The sequence below is a fragment of the Momordica charantia genome (genome assembly GCF_013281855.1).
Source record: "Momordica charantia cultivar OHB3-1 chromosome 2 unlocalized genomic scaffold, Mcharantia_2.0 BLBB01000002.1, whole genome shotgun sequence".
Taxonomy (NCBI): Eukaryota; Viridiplantae; Streptophyta; class Magnoliopsida; order Cucurbitales; family Cucurbitaceae; genus Momordica; species Momordica charantia.
Window position 1 is genome coordinate 11,220,226 of NW_028275160.1, and position 16,523 is coordinate 11,236,748.

Consider the following 16,523-nt stretch of genomic DNA (forward strand, 5'->3'; position numbering starts at 1 on the left):
AAGTTAATTCGACAAATTTAAAACTAAGTAATTAAAGATTATTATGTTTAGATTTAATGAATTAAACTGAAATAAGTAGCAAAATTCAAACAGTCAAACATTTATAAGATAACTAAAATATTAAAGGAGACCCTTTTTTAGAATGAAAAATAACAAAAAAAAAAACGAAACACTAAACAGAACTTTTTTAAAAATAATTTTTAGACTTAAAAATTGATGTTATGATTAGAAAAACAAAGACATAATAGAAACACTACCAAAAAAAAAAACAGACATACGAAAATACAAAAATGAAAATACAGAAATTTTCCTTCGTATAATATGATTTTATTGAAAAGAAAAAACATTTGGTACTTTTCAATTTGAGGAACCTTTTTTTTGTTGGAAAAGCAATTTGAGGAACCTAAAATAATGAAAAAAAAACCTAAGAGTATATTTACAAAATTTTGAACTCAAATATAAATAAAAAAACGTAGAAAAAAATAATAAAACCCAAAACAAATATTAGAAAATAGTATCCGATCAATTTATTAAAGTTTAATAATAAAGTCCGAATAAATTTATATTAATTTAAATATGTGGCATAGTGTTGGGATTCGAATTCACGACATTTTAGTTGGAAATAGATGTTGTTGGAGGTGATTTTTAGCTCACACATGGCACATATTGACTGGATAATAGAAGTCACACATGACTTTGATTGATAAAGTCTCAAGTTTCATTGCCTCGACCTCATCTCCCACGACCGAGCCGATCCCTCGTGCGGCCGAGCTAACCAAGCTTACTTGAAATCCCGTTCCCATTTATTGGTTGAATTGATTATCTTAACATTGGCTCAGTCCCAATCTTCGACAGAATCCACGACAACATGCCGCAATTCACGGAAACTTTAAAGAGTTGTCGAGGTTTTGATGGGAATATTGTCAGGGAAGTTACTTATAAATAGAACTCATTCACTTAATTTTGAGGTATGCAAACACTCAATTCCCCCCTCGCATTTAGTTCGGTCAATTACTGACTTTAGCATCGGAGTGTGTTCTATTTTGCAAGCTCCTTACTCAAACCATTTCTAGCTCGTTCGTCGAGTCATTCTCTGCTTTAGTCAAAGTTTGTGGTGTTGGTCAATTTCTTGATCAAACATATGTCTAAACTAGTTGAGCTATGCTCAGTTTGACAGATTAGTTAAGAATATGATAAAACAATATAAGTGTTATTTATCATTTTTAAGAAATGTTTTCAAAAGTGTATAAAAATTTAATAAATAACAAAATCCAGTTTTTTTTCCTCATCGCTCCCAATTTTACTGACTTATAAAATGCATAACTAATATTAAAAAGTACCTATAACATACAAATTTTCAACATTTAATTTTAAAAAAATAAATTTCACATAAAAAAATTTACTTTTTTATTTAAAAATTAAGAGAATCAGAAATAATAAAGGGTTATTAAACATACTTTTGTTTATTTATATAAAAAAAAGCAATAAACAATTTTCAAACACGATTCTGTTTGTACTTATTAGAAAAAGAGAAAATATGAAATAAAAAATAGAAACAAGAAAGAGAAACGTTATCAAACAAGTCCTTGCTATTATTGTTATTTTCACTCAATAATAATAAGTTTGTTTCTTTAAAAAAGAAAAGCCACTTTTTTAATATCAAGTTGGACATATTAGCCAATTAACACCTTATATACTTGATTACAAATTATTAAATTTGTTGAGAGAAAAATAAAGCAAAAATGTACATAGGACTTCAACAAAATATCAAGCTTCAATGTATAATGCTATTCAAAGTGTGCATATTCTACTATCTAGTATCAAAAGTTCCATTGTTATCCTTCCTTTGGATGACACCATTTTAGAATGCTTGGGGTGCCTTTGCAAACTCCAAACTGTCTGGCTGTGAAGATATGCTTTGTAAAATGCTTTCGATTTCCTTAACCACTTCGCTCATCACAGGTCGATTTGCAGACAATTGTTCGATACATTGTATGGCCAACTCCAGGAACCTTCCAAATCCACTGAGACTTGTCATCTCGTTTCTGATGGTTGCGTCGATTATATTCGTCAATCCATAATGTTCTTTGTCATTCTTATTCATGAGCACAAGCACTTCGTGAACTAAGTACTTCCCTTTCTTGATTGCCTGCTTAGAAGTAATTAATTCGAGCATAACAACACCAAAGCTGTACACATCGCTCTTCTCGGTTAATTTTTGCGTCGTGTAATATTCTGGATCGATATAGCCCTGTAAATGAATGCTCTTCTAAGAAAAATGACTGCATATCAACAAAATGCCATCCCTAACATTTTGGGAAATTTTAGAATTGTTTTGCTCCATTTCAAGATGTTCGTATGGATACCAGAGTCATGATGAACTAAATTCTGATACATATTTTTCAACTACAAATAAGCCTTCAATTTATTTATTTTTTTTTTACAAAAAGGTCAAATCTAAAGCTTCATTTGATAACTATTTTGTTTTGCGTTTTTAAAAGTTAAAGTTTATAAACACTATCTATGTGTTTTTCTGGTTTTGTTATCTACTTTATAAAAACATTTTCAAAATCAAAAGTAAAAAAATGTAGTTTTTAAATACTTGTTTTTGTTTTTGAAATTTAGGTAAGAATTCAAATGTAAACATGAAAACCAAAGAAATGATAAGGAAAGTAAAATTCTTAAAAACAAAAAACGAAATGGTCAAACAAGACATAAAAGATTAACCAAATGCGTGTACTTATAAAGTAAAATATCAAAAACTTCTTTCAAGAAGTCGAATAGTAGGATTTACTCATTTCCATAGGTTTGCAAAATTAGGTTCCGTTTAATACCAAATTCGTTTTTTTTTTCTGTTTTAAAAAATGATGGTTATTTCCTCTCGATTTCTTTGGTACATTTGAACTCTTAGCCAAATCTCAAAATCAAAAATAAAATTTTTAAAACCATTTCTTTTAGTTTCTAAAACTTTAGCTGCGTTCAAAATTGGATTACAAAGCAAAGAAATACGAGTTAAAACTAGTGCCTGTAAGCTAACTTTCAAAAACAAAAAACAAAAGAACAAAATAGTTATCAAACGAGGCCAGTTAATTTTTGTTCAGTACATGCTCGAATGAAATGGCCATAAGATGCAAAGGGATGACGAGAAGTACGTACCCAAGTGCCTTTAACCACGCTAGAAGAATGTCCCTTTTCATGGTCGAATACAAGCTTGGACAAGCCAAAATCAGCAACCTTCCCATTCAAATATTCATCCAACAGAATATTGCAGGACTTGATATCTCTATGGATTATAGGAGGATTTGCAAACTCGTGAAGGTAAGTTAGTCCTCTTGCAGAGTCAAGTGCTATCTGTAATCTTCTATTCCAATCAAGATGGATACCAGAAATCCCTGTATATAAAGAGATGCCTATTGCTATTAGTTACCATTTGAGTTTCATAGAAGAAAAATTATGAAAGAATTAACAGTTCGGAATTCGGATTACATTATGTACTTCAAAGCTCAGTTTTAAAAGAAAATGTTAAGTTCCACATGATAACCATTTTTTTTTTAGTTTTTTGTTTTTGAAAATGAAGCTTATAAACACTACTTCAATATATATGTTACTTGGTTTTGACGTATGTTCCATAAAAGGTTTGAATTTTGAAAACTAAAAAAAATTAAAAATTTGTTTTTTTTTTTAAATTTATCTTTGTTACTTGGTTTTGACGTATGTTCCAAAAGGTTTGAATTTTGAAAACTAAAAAAAATTAAAAATTTGTTTTTTTTTTAAATTTATCTGAGAAATCAAAATGTATTTTTAAGAAAGGTGAAAAATATATTAAAGAAATCGTGAGGAAGCAAGCAGCAGAAAACTAAAAGGAAATTGTTATCAAATGGGACCATAGTTGTAAACGTCGAGTTTTTAATCAAACAATACTTATTCTTGTATAAGAGAGAGTAATAGAAAATATGAAAAGAACGAGGGCAAAAAACAGATAAAATAATTCTTCTATTATTTGAACAGAATACTGTAATAAAATCCAAACTAAAAGGATATGTCCTTTTATAGAAACTAGAGCTACTTCATCAGCTACAAGTGAAAGCAAACCAACTAAATAAAGCATAAAGAGCGAGTTAAATAGAGTAACACAATTATGTTAGGATCCCAAATACACTAAAACAAACACGATAACTATATTGTAATTTCAAACAGAACCTACAATATCAATAGCCTTTCGAGAGGGCTATCTCTCTCCCGAGAACTCTCTCAAGTTCCTCACCAAATACTATTCTCAAAGATATCTCCTCCTATCCACACTACCTCTATTTATAACTAACTCACACTCAACTAATTACTATAGCGCCTAACTCATATACTAATACTATTCCCAAACTATCCCTATTAGGACTCTCATAAATTACTATTATTTCTGATATATCTAAAACAACGTGTATGCTCCAACTTAGCTTCATTTAGTAAGACAAGTTTGTTATTTTAACCTGTGATGCAGAAGTTTTGGCCAAAAAAAAGTAGTTCCATGGTTATGCCCAAGAGGTTTCTTTAGGTAGGTTTGGTATTTCAACTTGTGTGAATGGACAAAAACTCTTGTGAGGTTGGATCTCAAATGGGATACAAAATTCCTATTTGAAAAAGGATTGGAGTTAGAGATATGGAAAGAAAAATCTTCCCAATTCTGAAATGGAGACAAGAAATAAATTCTCTGCCTTAACCCTGACCTTGGCCTCATCCTCGAATTTCTTTAATTATTATTATGAAAGAAATTATGATGAGTAGCAGAACTGGTAGCAATACGCAAAAATAATTTGTAAGAATATGGAAAATTTTTCATAGTACATCCCTAATATACATTGGTATCATTGATAAAGTATATCATTGCTACACCATTTGCTAAATTATATCACTAATATACCATTTATGAGGTAAAGTATATCATTGATATATCAACATAAACTATACTACTCGTAGATCATTTTTGCATCATTGATATACCTAATAAAAAGTAGATCAATTATGTATATTGTTGATATATGAGTTTTTACATTGTTGTCATTTTATAAAATATTTTATCATGTGACATATATGCTATTATTTAGGCCGACTATGCTATTATCGGAAAAAGCCCTTTATTATTAGGTATGTTTATCAACTCTTTAAGCAAATAATTAGCAAAGAATGATAACTTTTAAACCAATAAACTTACCAGAAAGGCTCTGTCGAAGTGATCCATTAGGCATGAATTCATAAACAAGCATCTGTTCTCCTTGTTCACAACAAAATCCTAGAAGGCCGACTAGATTCTTGTGATGAACTCGTGAAAGCAATTCAATCTCCGTCTTGAACTCAAGTCCACCCTGCTTCGATCCTTGCTTGGCTCTTTTGATTGCAAATACTTGTCCATCCCCAGCCATTCCTCTATAAACCTAGAGAAAAGAAAAACAGCTCTTAATAAAGCAAATCTTACATTTAAAACTGCAAAAACAAAAGGACAAAACTTGCATGTTTAGGGTGCATTTTGTTGGTAATTCAGAAAACAGAAATTTGAAAACAAGGGATTCAATGAAAACCAGAGTTGTATTCTTTGTTTTAATTTCAACAAACATAAAATGAGTTTACAATATGAAGTAATATATTTATCAAAGTTTTTATCATTTTTAATGTAATTCTGTATCTTAAAATCTTCAAATTCTGAATTTGAAAACACTGCAAACATAAAAAAGTCATTTTTAGGATTTCTACTGTTTGGATCACAGAATCCGAAAACAGTTTTAAAAAACGAATCTCCAAAATCCTGCCAAACACGTATTCATTGAATCCATTTGATTCAGTAAATCTAAAAACAAAAAATAGAATTCGAGTTTCCAACCAGGCCCTTACCTTTCCATATCCTCCAACTCCTATCTCATGCCTTGCAGAGAAATTATTTGTCAACTTTATAAGCTCACCATAAGAAAAATATATTGCTCCCTTTAATTGTGGTGCGTCTCCACTATCTTGTTCAATCGAGGACCAGGAAGCTGGAGTAAATTTGAGACAATAGATTTTTCCCCACATTAGAAAAGATTAATTCAATAAAATAGAATTAAGAAAAAATTCTAAAGGTAGATTGTATAATTATAAACATTTAGAGATCAGCATCTACAAGAAAGAAATTAAGAAATGAACTCTCTGCAAACAACGTCTGGAGATGAAATCCTAATTACATTACTGCAAGGCCAAAATTAAATTTAGAAGAGCAAGCGAGAGAAAATAAGCGGAGAGTGCCTTCTTGATTACCTGAAGAGAATTTTAGGCATAATGGGTATACATAATTATTATCACGAGGATTGGGCTGGCAAAAGAGATTCTCCTCCTTTTTTGGGAAGATAAATAGGGGAAAAAGCTTAGGTCCCATTTGATAATCATTTTATTTTTTGTTATTGATTTTTCAAATTTAGCTTATAAATATTTATATTACTTTAACTCATGTAATTCTTTATTTTGTTATCTACCTTTTTAGAAATATTTTCAAAACACTAAACCAAATTTTGAAAACCAAAAAAAAAAAAATTGTTATCAAACGGGACATCACTGTTTAAAGCCAGTAATAATTTTATATCCCCAATCCGCTAATTATAAACTCCAAGCACGTTGATTAAAAAAAAAGTATCGTTAACACCACTTACCAAATGGCTTACTCAATGCAACGGCTCTTGATACTCGTTTCTTCTGCTTTACTGCATATATACCAACTCCAATGAGGCTTAGGACCAGTAAGGCACAACCAACTGCAATGCCAATCAGCCACCAATTGCGACTAGAAGTTCCCACATCTGCAGCTTAATAAAATTATGTTTTTATCATTAGTTCATGATGGCCAATGCTAAGTCATGGGAACTGAGTAACATTCTGATTTTAAAATGATCATTTAACTTACCTGAAAAGTTGTAAGGATTTAGAGAGAAATAAAAGGATCCTAACACTTTAGAAAGATCGAAAGTTTGATGACTCAATGTAGACGCAATCCCCAGAATTTCTGACCGGTTGAAACACTTTCCAGAGGGTGGAAAAAGGTCGACTTGCATCTTAAGGTAATCATCACTATTAAACAAAGGAGCTTGAATAGAAACTGAAGCAGAAGGAAGCTGTAGTTTCTCCGCAAGGTTCTGTTGCAGTAACCGAAACAGAGTCCTATTAGACAATTCTCTTATCAAGGGCCCTCTGAAGTACAAAAACCCTTCAAATGGATATTGACATTCACAGCTTTGACTTTGAGGGTTACTCTTCTGACCAGTGGGGCATAAGCAGTTGATAGAATCGGTAGAATTAGGCCCTGGAGCTTGCAGTTCAAGTTGGCAATCATTTTCTTTTAAGAGAGGATCAACATCACACACAGGATTTCCTTTAAGCCTACAAAAGTAAAACACGTGACAATGGAATAAATTAGTAAAAGTCAGCAAAAATAACATCATGCAATCTCAAGTTGAGGAAGTGTGGGCTCAGAAGTATGGATACGAGCACGAGACACATATATAACACGATATGGACACGGTGACACATCATTTTCTAAAAATCTAAGACTCAAACACAATAATGACACGTTCATTAAATATAATTTTTTTTTAAAAATAGTATCATTTTTATAAGAAAGAAATTTCAAGTCCATAAACTTGTAGATTTATATGCTTAAAAGGGCGAGTTTTATGTAATATGCTCTCGAAATTTATTATCTTTGTCCTATATTACTATTTATGTCTATCTATTATGCTTAATAAGTGTTTGATAGGTGCCTAACAACTCCCAGACTCATATTCAATCTCTACCACTAGTGTCTTATACACGTCTATTGTGCTAACAAATGTCTGACACAGAGTGTCGGATAGCAACAAGTTACAAAAACTAAAGTGCCCGTGCTGAGAGTCTCTCTTACATCAAGGTTTTGTTATATCCAGACAATGCAAGTCGGGAAATATGATTATTTTCCAAATCAACAAGCTTCAGCTTCTGGTTGACATTGCCACCAAAGCTCAATGTCCCACCAAATAAATTGTACTTCAGTTTTCTGTAACAAATTTTATAAAATTAGTTCCTCATTTTTCCTTTCTCTGACTTGGGGCATAATAGCACTATCAAATCTTACATTTGTTGTATCTGTGGTAAGCTAAAGATTGTTTCCGGCACAGATCCTTGTATTGACCCATACTCAATGATTCTGCAAACGTGTTAGTAGAGACAATTGCCATTTTATTTCAGATATCCAAACACTTCTCGGATTTCTCATTTATAGGAATTATTGAAACTATGAGATAAAGTTTAGTAGTGAGCTATCAAGTACTTACAAAGTGGTAAGAGTAGGTAAGCTTGAGAACCAACCTGGGGCTGTTGATGAGTCAAATGAGTTGTTACTAAGGTCCCTATAAATCAATTATCAATGAGAATTTACCGATTAAATGAAGAGGCATTTACCTAAACAGTATAAAATAAATACGTATTTTTAAGTATAGCAGAAAATTTGAAATTTTACAAAAATAGCACAATCCAAATCAAATTAAAACTCAAGTTCAAGGCAAGACACACTAAGAAAAGTCACCTGATGCTACATTTTGAAAAAGAAACGAGAAGTTGAAACATTTTTTTGAATATGGATACAAATTTAAATGAACTAAGTTGAAACATTTTCTTGAATATTGATAAAAATTTAAATGAACTAGAATAGGAAGATTTCATTTGAGATAGTAGTCTCTCGTCCATATACTTACACAACACACAGTGAAGTCATTTGAATTAAATTTGGGAATGGACCTGTCAGATTATTGTGTGCCAAATTCCTAAAAACGAACACAACATACATAGAAAGAAAAGTTTGATTACTCATCAATGAAATAGCAGAAATGAAATGAAATGTTTCGGCCCATTTGATAAAGATTTCGTTTTTACTTTTCTGTTTTTACAAATTATGCTTGCTTTCACACAATTTCTTTGGCATGTTTTTCACCTTTCTTAAAGAACATATTGATATTCTTAGCCAAATTTCAAAAACCAAAACAAGTTTTTAAAAATCGTACTTTTTTTTGTTTTCAAATTTTGGCTTAGATTTTGAGGATGTTTCTAATATAGCAAACCAAAGAAATATATAGTTAAAGTAGCATTTATAAACTTAATTTTCAAAAACAAAAAGCCAAAAACAAAATGTTTATCAAATGGGGCTTTCACTTTATAATTTTTGGAAAAAGATAAATACCCACAATTGAGTGAGTTGTCTTAAGTTGCTAAGATTTGATGGGAAATTTCCTGTTAGAGAATTCCTATCAAGTCGGCTGCAACATATTTGAACCGTCTTAGTAATTAGTAAGTTGAACGAGAGGATATTTCATGAAAAATATCAAAAAGATTAAAATATCAATGTCGATAGAGGTGCCAAGACTATATTTTGCAGATATATTGATAGATATATCGACCTGTAAACCAAGAAACTTACAAAAGTTATTTTAATCAATAAATAAGTTATTTTCACTCTTTAAATAAGTTATAAACCTTATTGTTATTATTCATATTCATATTGGTGATTAATTGATAATATTTTGTTTATGTTTCATTGATATTTATATGATATATCGATAAAATCAATGTTGATTTAGAGATATATTGATATATCGACATGTCCGACAAAAATTTTTACCATTGAGTATATACTAAACTTACAGAACTTCAAGAGTCTTAACAAGTCCTAAGGTCTGTGGAATAGTCCCAGAAAACTGGTTCCCATCCAATACTCTACAATGAAGCCATTGGTAAAGTCTTAGGATAGAAAGAATGATTGGAACAGAAAGTTAAGAGTTTATGTTACTCACATGTGTATTAATTTCATATCAGAGTTAAAAAGATTGGTTGGTATAGAACCTGATAGCCTGTTCTTGCTCAAGTGACTACAATTCACAAAATCAAAGGCCTTAAGACGTAGAAGTACATAGGAGTGTAGAAACTTCTAAATTTGAGATATAATTGATAAGAAAAGAAAAGAATACTCACAAATGCCTAGCTTTGAGAAGACGGTCCAGACCTGGTGAATCATAAGTTGAAACAGGGAGAGGCCCATCCAACTGATTGTCTATCAAGTCTAGCAAATAAAGTTTGGAGAGTTTTCCCAGAGTACGAGGTATAGGACCAATGAGTTTGTTTGAATTCAAAGCCCTGAAATGAGAGTTTTGATTTAATTTAATAAGGGGAAAAAAGAGGAGGCTAAATGTATGTTTTAGTCCCTATTGTTGGGGTGTTTTTTGAATTTAGCACCTACTGTTTAAAAAGTTTCAAGTTAGTTCATTACGTTTTAACATTTTTTCAACTATACCCTCATTGTTGGTGACTTTTAGATTAGCTGATAATAAACATACATCACATGATACTGGTCAGTTGGCAGTAATTTAGAGAAGAAATAGGTCACCTAAGAGATAAAAGTTTCTAATTCCCTCTAAATTTCTAATATGTTGGTATTTTACATCTTTTTCTAGGTCGTCTAGTTCCCCATCTAAATTTTTGCCAATTCACCAAGTACCAATGTGATGTAAGTTTATCATCCGACAATTTTATCGTTCACCAACAAAAAGGAAAATTCCTAAAATGTTGGTATTTTACATCTTTTTCTGGGTCGTCTAGTTGCTCATCTAACTTTTTGTCAACTCACCAAGCACACCAAGTACCAATGTGCGTAAGTTTATCGTCCGACAATTTTATCATTCACCAACAAAAAGGGGTCAAATTAAAAAAAGGGTAAAATGTAATGGATTAAATTGAAATTATTTAAACTATAGGGACCAAATTGAAAAAATAATCAAACATTAGGGACAAATATAATATATATATAGCCCCAAATTGATAACTCGTTAGTCTTACAAGGACTGCAACTCAGTAAGATTGCCCAATTCTTCTGGAATTTGACCAGTGAAGCCACATTCAGCTAGGATTCTGAAAGATCAGGTTCAAAATTAGGCAAAAAAACAAAAGCATCCAACATTCAATTAGGTCAAATAAATTAAACAAATGGGCTTCGTAGCTCTTACAAGAAGTTCAAATTTCGCAAATCCCCCAACCTAGCAGAGAGTGGACCAGTGAGATCTCTATTAAAAGAAAGGTCCCTGTAACCAAATCATCAAAACCTAGAATCTTACTTAAACAGATATAGGAAGATGATTCAAAGTAATCAAAATTCATACTTCTGCCGCATAACTTAACCGAAAGAGACAGTTTTAACTTACAATGCTACTAGATTAGTGAGGCCTCCAATGTCGCCACTGAGTTGGCCTATAAGCCCCATTGATGCTAATTTTCTGCAAAGGTGAAGATCAAAGAGAAAGTGAGAGTATAGTAAAAATCAATGAGAAATACAGAGAAGAAATTTGAGGAATATAAAATTTACAGCTCAGTGACTCTTGAATCGTTGCAAGTGATTCCATCCCAGTGATCTCCACCCCAGTGATCTCCACATGGATCGCCCGATGATCCCCATGAAGGTGGAGTATTTTGCCATTGCTCTTTCAACGATAGGAGGATTTGAACTACGTATGAGTAATTGGTCAAATTTCACTCCATTCAACTAATTTCTTCGAGGTGGCATTCCAACTCACTAAGGTTTAGTCGGAGAAAACGAAAATATCACATTTTGTTTAGCTGTCACGATCTGTAGACAAATATATATCGTTGAATTACGTTTGTTTTGCCTCATGGAACACGACCTTGATGTACCTTTTCTTTGGTCTTTTGATTATTTTAATACAGCATGATAACTATTACAGTACACAAATAAAGTGGACATTGTTGCATAGTTCAGGTCGTAGTGACGGTCTACCGGACGTTCAGGTAATTTCACGATCGGGCATAAATATCTATTAACAATGTTGGCTGGTCTTTTGATTTAAATTTGAAGTTTAAATCTCTTTTCGATATCTAAACTTTGGTGTTTCTTCTATTTCAACCCTTCAATTTTTCTTTAAATAACAAAAAAAATCATTTTGATTCTTGTTATTGTTATGTTAGTTGGGCTTGGTCCTCTAACATATGCTTATCTAATATTCCACTGGCCAACCTTATCTCATGCATATGTCTTATTCGATTGAACTATTACGTTATGTTCTGCTATATTTTTAGGATATTTTATTGTGTCTTCTAGTTTTTATTAGATAACTTTTAGACGAATAATATTTGAACGGTTTTTGCATTGTCACTATCGAGCGCACAAGTCCTTGTACGTCTTTGTTTAGTTTTGCATGTTTTATAAATATTTAAGTCTAGTTGGTTATGAAATTTGTGGAGTATTTTGATCTTAGATTTAAGAAATAATACTATAATCTCTTAATATTCGAAGGAACGGTAATTTGTTTAAACTCCTCTTGAAGTATGTGGGTTTTAGTGTTTGATGCAAGGATCCAAAATGTCAAAGAGTTGTTCAAGTCCATTCACAAAAAGTTGTAAGAATGATAGTTCTTTAAACCTAAAGTTTAGAGATTAGAGTAAATATTTTAAATTTTTATAGACCAAAAACTTAAACAAACTTGAAAGTTATAAGCACTAAATTATAAAATAATTTGAAAGTTACTAGATGTAAGCCTAAAATTTACTTGTTCTCATTTATTTATTAGAGTTTTTGAATGGTTAATTATTCGATATGTAGTAACATTTTTGGTAAAAGCCTCTAAATTAAGGACGTAATTTAATTTTTTACAATATCACACCATAAATATAAAGGGGAGATTTTTTAACCTACAACTTCTTAGACAAGCCGCTTTCTACTGAACTATGTTTAGATGGATAAATAAACGTTATTTAATTCACAATCATTTTAAAATTTTATAAGTAACTTTACTTTATTTTTTTTATTTATAAAGTATTTTTTTATATTTCATTTTTAGTATTACCATTAAATATCAATTATTTAATGAAAGTCATAATGAACCTAGCTTAATGGTAAATGACTCATTCCTTTGAAAATCCTCATGCATCATATTTGTTGTACTAAAAAAATGATTTAATGAAAAGTTTAATTTTCTCCTTGTTTTTTTTCGTTCAATATTGTAGGATTGGAGATTAAACCGACCATGATAGTAATAGGTCAAGGTGCATTGAGTTATGCTCGAACCAATCAACACACTTTTATCATATTCATGAACAAAATTCTACATATTTAGTTCAATTTCAAGTGTAAAACTTCCAAATTTGTGTCTAATAAGTATCTGAAATTTAAAAAATGTATGTTAGATCCATAAACTTTCAATTTTGTGTTTAGTAGATTTTTAATTTTAAAGTGCCCAATATAATAGGTCTCTCTGACCTATTTAGTAGTTTTTTAAATTAATGAATTCATTAGACGTAGAATTAAATTTTGTATTTAATAGAATCATAAAATTTAAATTTGTGTCTAATAAATATATGAGTTATAAAATTGTTGAATATGTCTAGAATTATTAGACACATCACACATAGTTGAAAGTTTAAGGATCTTTTAGGCATAAAATTAAAAGTTCGTGCACCTATTAGACATTTTTAAAGTTCAAAATTCTATTAGACACGAAATATAAAATTTCAAAGATCTATATTTAATATTTTTTTAAAGTTCTAAGAATGATTAGACACAAAACTTTGACGACTAAATTTGCAATTTAACCGTAAGATTTCAAAACGTAAACTTTTATCCACTTGGTAATATATTTTGTCAACTATTTTTTTCTTAGTACTAGAAGAGTTAATAAATTTTTGTATTCAATCCCTCGTTAAATATAATCGATGGTCTCTAATTTTTTAAGTAATTTTCAATTTAGTCCTATTTTTTTAAAATTCAAAATTTGATCCTTAATGAATTTAAAATTCTAAATTAGGTCTAAATTTTGTTTAGCAAAACATATAGGTGTCATTTAATTATTTCTGGTTAACATATTTAGATACATTAATATGTTGTTCTAATACCTACTTGACACATGAAACCCTTTCGGCCCATTACCAAAATTTGACACGACCATCGAAAAAATCTATTTCTTCCTAATGACATGTCCAAATGGTATGCTCGTGTGTCTAAATTTATTAATAAAATAATAATTTAAGGACAGATCAATTTTCTATCCTCAAATGCTGGTATATATTTTGTAGAATGAACTAGTTGAGAAATTTTAACACATTAAAAGTAAAATTGAGAATTTAAAAAGATTAAGGACCAAATTTGAGAAAAAGTTAAAGGATTAAAAATTTAATGGAAAAAAAAATTAAAAATCACTTTTGTGTCCCTTGTTTCATTGAAATAACAGTTTGTGAATTTAGTTTGTGACAATAATTTAATCTCTCTCCTCTCAAATTTGTAACAATTTAGTTCTTAAACTTTAATATGTAACAATTTTAATAATTGTAGTTTAAAATTTGCAATAATTTGGTCCATAACGTGAAAAATATTGTTAAAATTTAATGAGATTTCTTACCTATATAAATTGATAAAATGATGAGAGACAAAATGTGTTTATAAACTACAAAGATTAAATCGTAACATAATAAAAATCGACATTTAATTTTGATGAGATTTTTTACAGTAGGGACTAAATTGTTACAAGTTTTAAACTACAATGACTAAATTGTTACATACTAAAGTTCGGAGACTAAATTATTATTAATTCCAAAGTACAGGAACTAAACCCGTTACAAACTAAAATTCAAATATTATATCGTTGCTTCGACGAAAAATACAGAGAATAAAAGTATTTTTTAACCTAAAAAAAATGTGTTAGGAAATTCTTTATAATACTAATACACGTATGGCTTAAATACCATTTAAAATCTATGGGACTTTCAAGAATTATTCTATAAAATGTCCGTACCTAAACTTTCAAATTTATTATATCTGGATTGTTGGAATTTCAAATATTTATTTTAGTTATTAAACTTAAAAAAAAAAAAAAAAAGCAACTAGTTTGGTCTTTCCATTTGTTTTGCTTTTAACAAATTGAGAATATGACTTCAAAATGTGTATATTAATGCCAAATAAGGACATCTATTAAAGTCACGCAAGTTGGTTGAGGCAAGTATTGAGTAAACGAATACTAAACGTGACAAAATAATAATATATTATTTAATGATATGCCAAAGGTGAATGAGAGGGAGTACACATCGAGCTCAGTTAGCCTACAAATTAGATACCTATCAAGTATAAAATTAAAAACTCCAATATAAGATATCACACGTCAATGTCAGTATAGTTCAATTGGTTAAAAAATTATAGCATCATTTGGTGACGATCCATTTTATTGTTTATTGTTTCTCATTTCTAATTTTTTAGAAACGTCATCGTTTGGTAACTATTCACGATTCTTGTTTTTTTATTTTTAAGAAACGTTTCCCAAATTTTGTAGACATTTTGAAAACAGCAAAATCAAGTTGCTTGTTTTCAATTTTCTCCCAAACATAGACAAAAACATTATTTTATTACTTTTGACCTATACAATGCATAATAAATATAAAAAGAATAAACACCATAAATTTTTTTTGAATATTTAATTTTTATATAAAACTTTTACTTTTTTAATAAATTTTAGAAAACAAGCAACAATAGAAAAAATAGTTACGAAAACATGTTTTCTTTTATTTTTCTAATAAGAAAAATAAAAAATACTTGACTCTTCATCGATAGACCAATATTGTTATTACCACCAGTAAATATTTGTTTTTACATTTCTCTTTTTAGTTGTCAAATATTAACAGTGACTAGGACAAAATTGGTTCGGACACATGAGTAGCCAGGTATTTTAAAAAAAAAAAAGAGTACACTCATACACACACAGCAAAAAAACAAGTTATCAAACACAATAACGTTACCAAACGAGCTAACTTATCTTCATACATGGTCAAAACAAGATACCAAACACAATTATATTTTTTCTTGATTGAAAACCATAAACAATAATGAAAAATAAGAAACGAGAAACACGAACGTTACCAAACGAGCTTTGCTTATCTCCCGAATAATTGGAAGTTCAAATTCTCCCGCAACTTAATTAAACTCGGAGAAAAAGGAAGCGTCACACACACGTGAATATTTTTGACAAACATATATAAAAGGAAAAAAAAAGCCACACTTTACAAAGAAAGAAAAAGGAAAAAGCTTACCATCGTTTGGGTGTGTAAAGGAGAAGATTGCATGAACTCCAAGGTAGAAGAAAGCCACAAGAAATAGCTCTGTTTTCACAGACAACATATCGCTACAAATCTCTCACACATATCTTCACACCAAATTTCTATTTAATTTATAAACCGCTAATTAATTAGAAAGATAAGAAGAAGAAAAATAAAAGAATATCGTTTTCTAGACTTAGTCTTCTGTTTAATAATTTCAGCTTTCTTGAAAGCGAAATTAACCAATCCAATAATTTGTTCAATTAATACAAATATCTCAATCTTTTTCGAAATTAAAATGCTCTTTTGGTTCATGTATTTTTCGATTTTGGTTATCGTAATCTTAATTTTTATTTATTTAATTTTAATATTTATATTTGCAAATTTGTAACACAAAGTTC

At 29.9% G+C, this 16,523-nt stretch overlaps 1 protein-coding gene across 8 annotated transcripts; it reads right to left on the reverse strand.

Annotated features, from left to right (window-relative positions):
- Positions 1-1,673: 1,673 nt before the first annotated feature.
- On the reverse strand, positions 1,674-16,270 carry LOC111024380 (leucine-rich repeat receptor protein kinase HPCA1). Of its 8 annotated transcripts, none has more exons than XM_022302047.2 (19): positions 16,117-16,270; positions 11,396-11,534; positions 11,235-11,306; positions 11,040-11,114; positions 10,873-10,944; positions 10,012-10,173; positions 9,834-9,908; positions 9,685-9,756; positions 9,228-9,299; positions 8,742-8,810; positions 8,322-8,396; positions 8,123-8,194; positions 7,913-8,044; positions 6,920-7,392; positions 6,669-6,815; positions 5,881-6,020; positions 5,207-5,426; positions 3,157-3,392; positions 1,674-2,251 (listed from the first exon to the last, which is right to left on the reverse strand). In XM_022302047.2, the coding sequence occupies exons 1-19, from the start codon at positions 16,202-16,204 to the stop codon at positions 1,862-1,864; spliced, it is 2,781 nt and encodes a 926-aa protein (XP_022157739.2). In that variant the 5' UTR covers positions 16,205-16,270; the 3' UTR covers positions 1,674-1,861. The 8 variants fall into 8 exon arrangements, with proteins under 8 accessions (XP_022157739.2, XP_022157738.2, XP_022157742.2 ...); XM_022302046.2 differs by having other exon boundaries at positions 6,669-6,821; XM_022302050.2 differs by having other exon boundaries at positions 6,669-6,821; positions 11,396-11,656; positions 16,117-16,253.
- Between the last annotated feature and the right edge of the window lie 253 nt (positions 16,271-16,523).